A 12,898-nucleotide genomic window follows, 5' to 3' on the forward strand; every position below is an offset into this window, starting at 1 on the left:
TGGTAAGGATTCCATGAAAAAAACAATATCTGGAATCTTAAGATATCTTTATATAAGATAACAGATAAGAGGGAACAGAGTCAAAAGCTTTACTGACATAAGTTATGAATATTGAAACTAATACTCAATGTAGGTCAATGAATTGAATAAAGATGTCAGAAGCCACACTGGGTGATACAATAGATAGCCATCAAACGGATACTGTATAACAGCTATTTCCATCCACTTTTGAGTCCTGACAAACTGAATATGATACTAAAATGTTACAGGCATGGTTGTGAGGTTAAGAAGTTTGCTTGGCAACCACAAGGTTTCAGGTTCAGTCCAACTATACAACACCTTGAACAAGTGTCTTCTACTATAGCCTCAGACCAACCAATACCTTGCAAGTGGATTTGATAGACAAAAACTGTGTGGAAGCCCATCATACATATCATCATCATCATTTAACATCTGTTTTCCATGCTGGCATGGATGGGTAGGATTGTTTAACAGGGATCCAGTAAGCTGCAGTGCTACATTGATCTCCAATATCATCTTTAGCATGGTTTCTATGGCTGGATGCCTTTCCTATTATTACAGAGTGTACTGGGTGCTTATTTTCAAGGTTGCCATGTAACTTGCAAGACACAGAAAAACAGAGAAAAAGGAAAAGGTAAAAACTCCCACGACAAAGAGGAAGTAATCGAGAGAGGAAGGTGGAGGTGAGTGGCTGTATGCCAGGTGCTCAAAGACTGAATTATGATAGAGAGACAAGCACAGATGTCTTGCTACAGTGGAGATATATGGCTGTCAAGGGGATAGGAGGAAGTTAGTGACTGGGTGCTTAAAACAGACTCTCAAAGAACAAGGTGAACATAAGAGAGGACATGGACAGTGGATCATGATAGGGGGATGAGAAAGTGGATGCTTTCATAAAAGTGTGGGGAGGGAGTAAACAGGTGAAGGTAGAATTTAATGTAGTGAGGGATGAACAAGAGTGGGGGGTGCAGATGATGGGAAATATGAATATGTAGAGGGGTAAGGTGGGAAATTTAAGAGTGGCTCAGGAAGAAGAATAGAACAGAAAGTAGTAGAATGATGTGCAAGATGTAGAAGTTGTGGAGAGGAAGATATAGGGATACATAAGGGGCTGAAGTGGTAAGTATGTATGTATATATATATATATATATTATATATATATATATATATATATCATCATCATCATCATCGTCGTTTAACGTCCGTTCTCCATGCTAGCATGGGTTGGACGGTTCGACCGGGGTTCTGGGAAGCCAGAAGGCTGCACCAGGCTCCAGTCTAATCTGGCAATGTTTCTACAGCTGGATGCCCTTCCTAACGCCAACCACTCCGTGAGTGTAGTGGGTGCTTTTTACGTGCCACCTGCACAGGTGCCAGGCGGGGCTGGCAACGGCCACGGTCAGATTGGTGTATTTTATGTGCCACCGGCACGGAAGCCAGTCGAGGCGGTGCTGGCATCGGCCACGAGTCGGATAGTGCTTTTTACGTACCACCAGACCAGGAATCCTGGCTGGTTCAATTCGATTTCGATTTCGCTTGCCCCAACATGTCCTCACAAGCAAAGGGGGTTGGCATGGATGCCTGTCGTACGGTCGCATTGGAGTATTTTACGTGCCACGGCCACGAGTCGGATAGTGCTTTTTACGTACCACCAGACCAGGGATCCTGGCTGGTTCAATTCGATTTCGATTTCGCTTGCCCCAACATGTCTTCACAAGCAAAGGGGGTTGGCATGGGTGCCTGTCGTACGGTCGCATTGGAGTATTTTACGTGCCACGGCCACGAGTCGGATAGTGCTTTTTACGTACCACCAGGCCAGGGATCCTGGCTGGTTCAATTCGGTTTCGATTTCGATTTCGCTTGCCCCAACATGTCTTCGCAAGCATGGGGGGTTGGCATGGGTGTCTGTCGTCGGATGAGGTTCTATATCGACTTCGCTTGCCTCAACCGGTCTTTGTGTCCAAGGGAGGAAAGGCATTCATAAGTGGGCTGGGCTCACTTGTCCTGCCTGGTCTTCTCACGTATATATATATATATATATATATATATATATACAAAAAGCTATAGTAGAATGTACATTTATGTATATATATTTGAATGTGTATGTGCACATTTGTCCCCTCCACCACTTGACAATTGGTGTTGGTTTGTTTACATCCCCTTAACTCCAAGGTTTGGTAAAAGAGAGCCTGATAGAATAGGTACCAGATTTTAAGACTAAGTACTGAGATTGATTTGCTCAACTAAACCTTTCAAGGCAGTGCCCCAGCATGACCATAGTCCAATGACTAAAACAATAAAACAAGTAAAAGATAAAATATAAAAAACAAATATTACAATTGTTCTGATGCAGAAACCTTCCTCCCAATTTTTACTTACACTGGTGCAGTGGATTAAAAATACTCACTTTTTCTAAATATCAGCGCATTTTGTAAGTCACACCTAAAACTCTTGTGGGACACTTGTGGACTAGATGCACTATACTTGTGCACCATGGTACAGAGATTGAAGATGTCACCTCTTTAATAATAATTTCTTATATAAGCACAAGGCCAGAAATTTGGGGGAAGTGGTTAGTTGATTTAATCAACCACCTATACTTGATAAGACAAGTAAAATCGCTGTCTTCCACACATTCAGGTGCTCATGCTACTTAAAAATCACAATCACCTGTACCGGTGCTGATTTAAGGCACCCATGCCAGTGACATGTAAAAAAGCACTAAGAACACTCTGTGAAGTGGTTGGCATTAGGAAGGGCATCCAGCCATAGAAACCATGCCACAACAGACAGTTGGAGTCAGGACAGCTCTCTGCCAAACTGTCCAACCCAAACCAGCATGGAAAGAAGACACTAAACGATGATGATGATGATTATTTGACTAGTACTTATTTTATTTTCACTGGAAGGATGAGAGGCAAAATTGATCTCAGTGGCATTTGAATTCAGAATATAAAGAGTCAGAACTACACTCACGGAGTGGTTGGCGTTAGGAAGGGCATCCAGCCGTAGAAACACTGCCAGATCTGACTGGGCCTGATGAAGCCTTCCGGCTTCACAGACCCCAGTTGAACCATCCAACCCATGCTAGCATGAAAAACGGACGCTAAATGATGATGATGAGAACAAATTCCATTGCTCAACTGGTAATGCTAATCATTGACTGCTTCAGAATAATTATTTTTAATCTTGACATGAGGCCAGCAATCTTCAGGAGTGGTTAGTCAATAACACCAATCCGAGTATTAAACTAGTACTTACTTTAGTAACTCTGAAAAAATAAAAAGCAAACTTGACTACAGTAGCATTTCTACTCAGAATGCAATGAACTGGAAGAAATTCCACAAATCATTCCATCCATTACATCAACAATTCTATTTGCTTGCCACCTTAAATATTCCCATAATATTAAGCAATGCGTTTTCAATAGTGGTTTACTTTCATTGCTTAACCAAATGTAATTATGACTGTAGTTTGGATAACTGATTAAACATTACAGAATGATTTACTCGATAGCAGGACAAATAAGAACAAGAAAATATTTAATTTAGTGGTGGAAGATATGTAATTCAGTGCTGAATTAACTTGAAACTAGTAATCATCATCTAATGTTCATGTTCTATGCTGTGATGACCTGTAAAGAAAGGACTCAACCTTGATGAACTCCTACTTTCACGATTAATTTGTTACTGAAATCATTGCTAACTCTCACTTTACTTACTGCACCTTTGTGCATATCTTGTACAGCTTTCACAAACCATGCATCTACACCTAGTTTCCTCAGTGACCTTCATATTACTGAGCAATGTACCCTATCAAATGCTTTCTCCAAATCAATGAAAGCCAGGAATAGGGGTTTTATCCTTACCCAATTATTTCTCCTGCAGTTGCCTCACTGAGAAGATTGCACCCACTGTGCCTCTTCTGGAGACAAAGCCAAACAGCATCATGTTTTGGTCTACTCTATCACACAGATCAATAATGCTATGACTCTCTTCAAGATCCAAGATTGAACTCAAGTACACAAAATTGGATAAATCATGTTTTTACAAAAATATTTACAGTCACGGCTCTGTGGTTAAGAAGCTTGCTTTGCAATCACATAGGTTCGGAATCAATCGCACTGCATGATACTTTGCATGAGTGTCTACCATTATAGCTATGGATTGACCAATTGCTTGTGAATGAATTTGACAGACGGAAACTGTGTGGAAGCCCATTGTTTATAAATATGTGAAATACTGAGGGTCAATATGCTAGACTAAAAACCTTCAAGGCAGTGCCCCAACTAGCCACAGTTCAATGACTGAAGCAAGTAAAAGATAAGATATATATTTTTATCTATTTTAGCTCTGGATGGAAAGCTAAATAAGCACATGAAATGAAGTGCGTATAACTTTAAATAGACTTGTTTCTTTTACTCCACACAAACACACACACATATCCAAAATATACAGTGTTATATATCCATCATGGCTGATCTTACCAATCAGTTTTGTGCAAGGAATATAATGGAGTGTTAGGTAACAATCCGATTATATAACCTTACACTCATCAGAGTTTGTTGATATGGAACAGAATATCTTTAGAGTTGGAGGTAAAGTTAGGCTTATGATCCTCAATCATTATGAAGGCCTCTTTCTTCATCAGAGCCTCTACCCTGTCTTCTATACCTAGTTTAAAAGCTATATCTCCAACCTCTTGGTTAGTACTATTGGCTAACTCTGATGGGCGTAAGGTTATATAATCGGATTGTTACCTAACACTCCATTGTATTCCTTGTGCAAAACCGACTGGTAAGATCAGCCGTGATAGATATATAATACTATATATTTCGGATAATATACCCACTCTACTGACTGATATATGAATGCATACTTTCCCTGGCTTATGGTCTCGTGTGCGTGTGTGAGTGTATGTATATATATATATTACTCTTTTACTCTTTTACTTGTTTCAGTCATTTGACTGCGGCCATGCTGGAGCACCGCCTTTAGTCGATCAAATCGACCCCGGGACTTATTCTTTGTAAGCCCAGTACTTATTCTATCGATCTCTTTTGCTGAACCGCTAAGTGACGGGGACGTAAACACACCAGCATCGGTTGTCAAGCAATGCTAGGGGGACAAACACAGACACACAAACATATATATATATATATACATATATACGACAGGCTTCTTTCAGTTTCCGTCTACCAAATCCACTCACAAGGCATTGGTCGGCCCGGGGCTATAGCAGAAGATACTTGCCCAAGATGCCACGCAGTGGGACTGAACCCACAACCATGTGGTTGGTTAGCAAGCTACTTACCACACAGCCACTCCTGGCATTGTTTCGATTAATATATATATATATATATATATATATAAACCATTCTGGTATTCATTTACATATGAAAGCGACCTTCAGTCAAACTTTTTTTTCAAAACTAAACTGTAAACAGATTTATATACACCTCTTGATAGAAAGATAAAAAAAAAAAATAAATAAAACTGGAACTAAATTGATAAATTTTCAATACAAAGAACAAGATTACGTATATTTGATTAACGTCCAAGCTTTAGACCTTTCTAGACTAAGAGAACGTATCAAAATATTCTCGTGTATAGTGTCTACAATAGTAAGTATCTACATAGTATGTGTAAAAAAAAAAAGTGTCACTAGTTGCATGTCTCTTACTGTATCAATAATAGTATGAACTACAACTGCCAAAATTTCTTTCTCTGTATCTCCTGAAAGAATAGATAGCTCGTATTCCACCAGCTCTGTGAGAGTTTCCTTGAAAAAGACAGCGGAAACACTGAAACTAACGAGTGTTTTGTTTGAAATATATCGTATATGTTTTACTAGAGGATAAGCTACAGTTACTACCCAAGAAAGTTCGTATCTCTCTATTTTTAATGCTATCCATGAAAGCTACGGTATACAACGCACCTTTCTTTACTCTTTTACCTGTTTCAGTCATTTGACTGTGGCCATGCTGGAGCACCGCCTTTAGTCGAGCAAATCGACCCCAGGACTTATTCTTTGTAAGCCTCGTACTTATTCTATCGGTCTCTTTTGCTGAACCGCTAAGTAACCAGCATTGGTTGTCAAGCGATGTTGGGGGGGGGGACACAGACACACAAACATATATACATACATACAGGCTTCTTTCAGTTTCCGTCTACCAAATCCACTCACAAGGCTTTGGTTGGCCCAAGGCTATAGTAGAAGACACTTGCCCAAGGTGCCACACAGTTTATACCAACCATGTGGTTGATAAGCAAGCTACTTACCACACAGCCACTCCCACACCTCTTACAAAAACTTTTATAAATAAATATCATAAGAGATAAATACTAATGTACAGAAGATTTAGATTTCCAAGACATCTCGCAAACAGACCTCCGTTCTAAGAGCCAATTGTCAGCCAGCGAAGAAGCTTTTACGTGGTCGATCGAACTGCTAAAAATGCCAGTGAAATCTCCATCAACTCACATTCTACCGTCTTAGAAAAGAAGTACAAATTTAATAAGGTTATGATTTCCCCAGCACCTAGGGAAAATTGGGTGGCCACGGTTGGAATGCACTTGATCATAAATCTGCTGGATAAGGGCCAAATATTTTATTTCAAACAATACTTCTAGATATACCCTCATAGTCAAAATATGTGTTGAATGGATGAGTATAATAGTAACTATTAGCACAATCAGTGAGTTATTTATTGCTTCTTTGCATCACAGGTGCCCATGCAGTAAAATACCTACAACAAGGGGTATTTCAATATACGACGCCAAGTAGCTACAATAACAAACAAGCACATTCTAAAGGATGAATGACTTTGAGAAAGGGGTCATACGATTGGTGAAGATATACTTAGGGGGTGGAGACAGTGAAGATCGAAAAATAAAAGGGACGGCAAACTAAGTACCGTGTTTAATAAAATCAAAATAGCCTCTATACTTGTCCACTACCACAGCGACGAAAGAATTATATGGATGCAGACTTATTTTGTTTTCTCTTTGATAAAGCAGGGTGGCCAAAAGATTTTGCTAACATTTTTTTGAAGAGGGGAAAAGACTGATATTTGTTGTTTTGAGAACTGCCGTGATACGAACGGAGTCCACAGCACCAAATTCTATTACGAAGCGACAAGAATAATGCACATTCGAATTCAATTTTAACACACACATACATACATAGATACATATGTACAAAGTTTACGACTAATCAACAAGTTGGCAACATTAAAACGAAGAAGCATAGTAATAATGAAAGTACTAGGGATAACGCCACCATTACTTTGATGCGAGTAGTAATTATACGCTGATTAATTTCCAGAGGTCTGCAATGAATTCAAAAGTTAGAGAATTTTTTTTTTTTCTACTAGTTAAAAATAATGCGTTATTTTATGCCATGGTTTAAACGTAAAGGAGAACGTAACGGTATTAATTGCAAACCTATTTTTATGTATGTGTGTGTGTGAAACAGTCAACGCGTATGGCTTTGATAACCTTATATAAACAAGGTAGGGTTTATAATGAAAAGCTTTCATAGTATATTTACAATGCAACAGTCACACGCGAAGGTGAATGAGTTATTTTATCAAATTATAAAGGTAATGTGAAAAATGCAAAATCAATTCATCAAATTTCTCCAGTAATATATAACTTCCCTCTTGCGAAATACAATTAAAAAAAAAACCTGAGTGCCCGTTCGTATATGTTGTTGTTTGAACCCAACTCATTAGTGTCTAAGTATACCTATGATTAAAGTTATGACCATTTTGTAGAATTCTCGGAAAATGGATATATATATAGAGAGAGAGAGACATGGTATCTAATTTTTGTTTTAAAGACGGTATCGTGTAATTTGAGGGAGACTTGGCAGTTATTTCTAACAGATAAGACGATCGCGTAGAGCTTCTTTCTTTGACCGTTAGTACTTGTATAAAGTCGATTTATTAATTAAAAAAAGGACTTTCAAACTAGACATTAAATAGAAACGTATAAAATAAACATTCAAAGTGAAAAAAGAGAGAGAGGGAGGGAGAGAACGAAGTATTGAACCGATGTTGTACGCTATTAGAGCACAAGTACATTACTACTGACCAACTTTTAGTCTCGTGCATAACTTTGTCAATGTATACATATGCTATCAGCGACATGCTACTTGCACGAACACTGCACTCCACTGAGCACTTAGCAAGTCTTAATATATATATATATATATATATATATATATATATATATATACATACACACACACTCACATGTGTGTGTGTGTGTATGATGTTGAATGAAAACATAGCATTTCATTAACGTGATCACAACATTCTAATTTAATTTCGTCTGCAGGACAAAACAGATAGCTATCATATTTATGACAGACGAATAAACACCAGAAAAGGCTTGTATCGGCATGGTGCAACCTTCTGCTGCGGAGGAATGTAACGAAATAAACAATTGTTATAAAATAAGGGAGAGAGGAGAAAAATGTTGTTACTTGATCTCCGTCAAAGCTTCTAGCTTCATCTGTTTCATCCATTGTAAGCAAGTTTGTTTTTCTTTTTTAATTTTTTCTTCTATCTTACTGAATTTCGCTGGAGACACAAAACTGTGCCCAGGTAGTTTATAAATAATCCTGTTTAATATCTCAACCCATCGAATCGTCTGAGACGACATCCATTTTGTCAATCATGTGATGACAGTAACAACATCCGCTGAACTCTCCTCTCTTGCAACACACCGGAAGTAATCAAACTTATTAGAGATATTATTTACCCGACAGATAAACATGCAGGTAATTATTGCTCGCATTATTATTGTCTTTGTTTATTATTTCAGATTCTTTAATAGTATATCTTATCATATATAAATATATATATTATTTCTCTCAGTTTTCTAACTCCAGTTGAATTATCTAAACATTCGTAATACGTTTCATCCGATTCATCATTTTGCTTACATATGGATCCCATGAGAAGTTTCTGAAGCAGTTATGACTGTTATATTCAAAAGTCCTAAAAAAAAACGTTTGAAAAACCATTTTTTCAGTTCATATTAATAAACTTCCGTTGATCCGTTCCTGCAGTTCTCTATTATACTTGGTAAATTAAAAGGAAAATGCTATTAAACTCTTTAGAGATAGTGTTTCGACTACTGCATCTTAGATGTGACTTACTATAAGGTTGTCCCAAAAGTTCGTAGAAAGTCTTGGAAAATAATGGTCTTTATTTTGAGGAATAATTTTTGTTGTTTTTGTTAGTACTTGGCGAGTAAAAATTCAATTTTCGCAAGTGTTTACGAACTTTTGGGACAATCTAATATTTAACAATGCTGCGTATAAATGTGTGACATAAACACACTGAAATTTAATACATTTTCAATACTAAAATTGAAGCTGCGATATCTGCTAAAGTTTAAATTAAAATAAAGCTCCGCTTTTGAATTGGAGTATATCGTTTGTAAATTGCATGATAAAACAAACATTTTTACTGAGTACAATTTATATTTATATATAAATAGATGTAAATAAAACGTAACCGAGATAGTTCATGCAAACCATGTAGCATTGTACATGTGGAAATTCGGATTTGTTAATCTTATTGTTAAATTATTTGTATTTGTTTTCTTTTCATGAAAATTAATTGTAAACAATAAAAATTAGAAATATTCGTTTTATCCTGTTAAAACTCGAAATGGTTTACTTTCGATATTTATTTCAACATTGAATAATGACTTAGGCTAATTTTGTTTGTTTTCATTATTCCCGGAAACAAACTGGATTTTGTTTTGATACTTTAGTTCAAAATGTGTATTTTGCTCTTGTAGAATTGTAAACTAACTTTATTTCGGCTTGAAATCTCGCTACATTTGTCAGCGGTCACTCCCAGTTATCAATTTACGAATTATCCCTTGCTTTCTAAAGCAATTTCCATCATATTCTCACATAATTTCTCTATTCCTAAAACTTTATCATATAAAGCGAAACAGGTAAACAATTGTACATTTACTTTATCGCAGTACACATAATATTCACGAGGCTTGCTCTTGACGAAAACTTAATACAAAGAATTTCAGATGATATTCTTTAAAATGAAGCTACATGCCATTTACAGACAAACCTTAATAATCAATAACTGTCTGATTGAATATATATATATATACGTGGCTGTTTGCTTCTGAATCACACGATCCTCGGCTCAGTCCCTCTGCGTGGGACCTTGGGCAAGAGTCTTCTACTATAGCTCCGGGCCGATCAGAGCCTTGTGAGTAGATTTGGTGGGTGAAAACTGAAACCGGCCCGTCGTGTATGTGTGTCTCCTTCCCTTGATTTCGCGTGATAGTTGTTTGCCAACGAGTGCCACAGTCATGCAATTGATGTCCTTCATTGCCTGTCTTCTGTGAAAACATGTTTGGTCATGGGGAAATATTGGGTTGTTCAGAAAGTTCGTGCAGATTTTTAAAGGAAAGAAAAAGGTCAATAAATATTTGCCATTACATTTTTAATCAACCAAATTTGAACCATTTTGTTGCACAATGCGTCTCCCTCTTCCCAGAATTGAGGTGATTTTATGGCAAAGAATTCATCAAGGTATCTTTTTACGTCATCTGAGGAATTGAAATTTTTACCATTAAGACTATTCTGCAGAGACCTGAATAAGTGGAAATCCGAAGGAGCAATATCTGGTGAATATGGAGGGTTGGGTAACACATCCTAGCCGAGCTGCAGCAATTTTTGTCTGCTTCCCAAAGAAACGTGTGGTCTTGCATTATCATGTTGGAAAACAACACCCTTCCTGTTGGCCAATTCTGGACATTTCTCTTGAACTCGTCCAGTTGTGTGCAGTATTTGTCAGAATTAATAGTCTGGTTACTTGGGAGAATCTCATAGTACAGAATTCCTTTCCAATCCTACCAGACACAAATCAAGACTTTTTTAGGGTAAAGACCCGCTTTTGGGGTGGCTAAAGGTGGCTCATGTCGCTTACTCCAGGATCGCTTTCTCCGAACATTTCGGTAGATAATCCATTTCTCATCACTTGTCACACTTTGCTTTAAAAAAGGCGCATTTTCATTCAGTTTATAAAGCGAATCACAGATGGAAATGTGATCCAAAAGGTTCTTCTCACTCAACTCATGTGTTACCTAAACATCGTAGTGATTTGTGTACCCAAGTTTTACCAGGTGCTCATGAATGATGGATTTTGATAGGTTGAGGCTTTCTGCCAATTCTCGGGCTGTGCAATGTGTGTTATTCTCAATTAATGACTTAATTTGGTCATCATCTGTAGAGGATGGTCTGCCTGATTGCTCTTTATCAATAAGGCTACAATCTCCAGCTCGGAACCTTGTGAACCACTTCCATGCAGTTCTTTCGGATAAAGAAACTTCACTGTAAACTGCGCATATTTCTTTGGTTGCTTGTGAGACATTTTTTTTCCCTTTACAGAAATAGAAAAGCATCAAGCGCTGAAAATGAACTTTCTTATCTTTCATTTTAAAGGGTTACAGAATTAACACAGGTTATAGGAACATAAACTTTCTTCCACGAAAAGATAGCTTAAACTGTGCTCTAAATGGAGGTGTAGTCAAATCCTATTTTATGGACTCAACCTTGTTCTAAAATAAGTCAAAAGGTAAGCTACAATAAATCGGCACGAACTTTCCAGACAACCCAATATTAGAAATATTACCTTACATAGGGTTGGCGACAGAAAGGGCATCCAGTCATAGAAAATTCACTTCAGCAAATGCCGTCTGACTCATGCGAGCATAGAAAAGTAGATGTTAAAATGATTATAGTATGTTATTTACTCATTTGAGTGTACTGCCATTAGGACCTCCCGCTTTTGTTTGTATGCATAGACACAATTTTATTTTCTATTATCACCATCTGGATTGAAGATTTCCACCAACAATGCATAATTATGTGAGGGATGGCAGTCACATCTTAATTCACTAAATAATCAAATTGTTGGAGGTAGAACATGCTATTTTCAACCTTTTTGCAATTATCTTAAACTTCATTTGAAATTTTTTTCTAAATTTTAAAATACAGTGGGAATTGTATATGAAACAAGTGACAAGTTTGTATTTATGTGGTATTGTTTTTATTCACTATTTTAATATTTTTCCCCATCTAAGAAAGATGCCAGAATGGCTGTGTGGTTAAGCAGTTTGCTTCTCAACCACGTGATTTTAGATTCAGTCCCACTACATGACACTTTTGACAAATTTCTTCTATTGCCCCAGGCCAACCAGAGCCTCATGAGTGGATTTAGTAGATGAGATCTGAAAGAATCCCACCATATATACACATATGTGTGTGTATTTGTCTTGATATTGCATAATTGCAGTAAATGAATGCCATTCATTTCCAATATTTTACCTGAACATGTCCCAACCATGGAGTAATATTTCTTTGCTTGGAAACAGATAATAGTTGGTGACAGGAAAACCATTTGGCCGTTGAAAATTTCTCAAAATTCTATCTAACCCATGCAAGCATAGAAAAGTGGATGTTAAAACGATGATGATGATCATTATTATCAGTATTTAATGTCCATTTTCCATACTGGCATGAGTTGGATGGATTGACAGTAACAGGCAAAGCCAGGGTCTGCACCAGGCTCCATATTCTGTTTTGGCTTGGTGTCTATAGCTGGATGCCTTTCCTAAGGCCAACCACTTTACTGACAGTAGTGGGTGCTTTTTACATGTCACCATTACCAGTGCTTTTTTTGTGATACCAGCACCCACATCAATGCTTTTTATGTGGTACCTTGGCTCTAGGATCTCAATTCTGTTGTGGTGGCTGGGTCTTCTCGAGTACAGCAGTGTGCCACATATCTCGGTCTTCTGTCATCTCCTTCATAAGGTTCAGCAAG

At 37.5% G+C, this 12,898-nt stretch overlaps 2 protein-coding genes across 5 annotated transcripts in view; one reads left to right on the plus strand and one right to left on the minus strand.

Moving 5' to 3' along the window:
* The window catches only part of LOC115219876 (KICSTOR complex protein SZT2), a 201,426-nt gene extending 192,777 nt beyond the window's left edge, over positions 1-8,649 (minus strand). For all 3 annotated transcript variants that reach the window (XM_029790174.2, XM_029790175.2, XM_029790173.2), the window contains exon 1: positions 8,512-8,649. In XM_029790174.2, coding sequence (XP_029646034.1) covers positions 8,512-8,553 — 42 coding nt within the window. In that variant the 5' untranslated portion in view covers positions 8,554-8,649. The remainder of the gene's footprint in view (positions 1-8,511) is intronic.
* A 24-nt stretch (positions 8,650-8,673) lies between these two features.
* The window catches only part of LOC115219877 (mediator of RNA polymerase II transcription subunit 8), a 28,156-nt gene continuing 23,931 nt past the window's right edge, over positions 8,674-12,898 (plus strand). For both annotated transcript variants that reach the window (XM_029790176.2, XM_029790177.2), the window contains exon 1: positions 8,674-8,808. In XM_029790176.2, the coding sequence (XP_029646036.1) occupies positions 8,803-8,808 (6 nt within the window). In that variant the 5' untranslated portion in view covers positions 8,674-8,802. The remainder of the gene's footprint in view (positions 8,809-12,898) is intronic.

This window comes from Octopus sinensis, linkage group LG15 (assembly GCF_006345805.1).
Source record: "Octopus sinensis linkage group LG15, ASM634580v1, whole genome shotgun sequence".
In the NCBI taxonomy this organism is placed as follows: domain Eukaryota; kingdom Metazoa; phylum Mollusca; class Cephalopoda; order Octopoda; family Octopodidae; genus Octopus; species Octopus sinensis.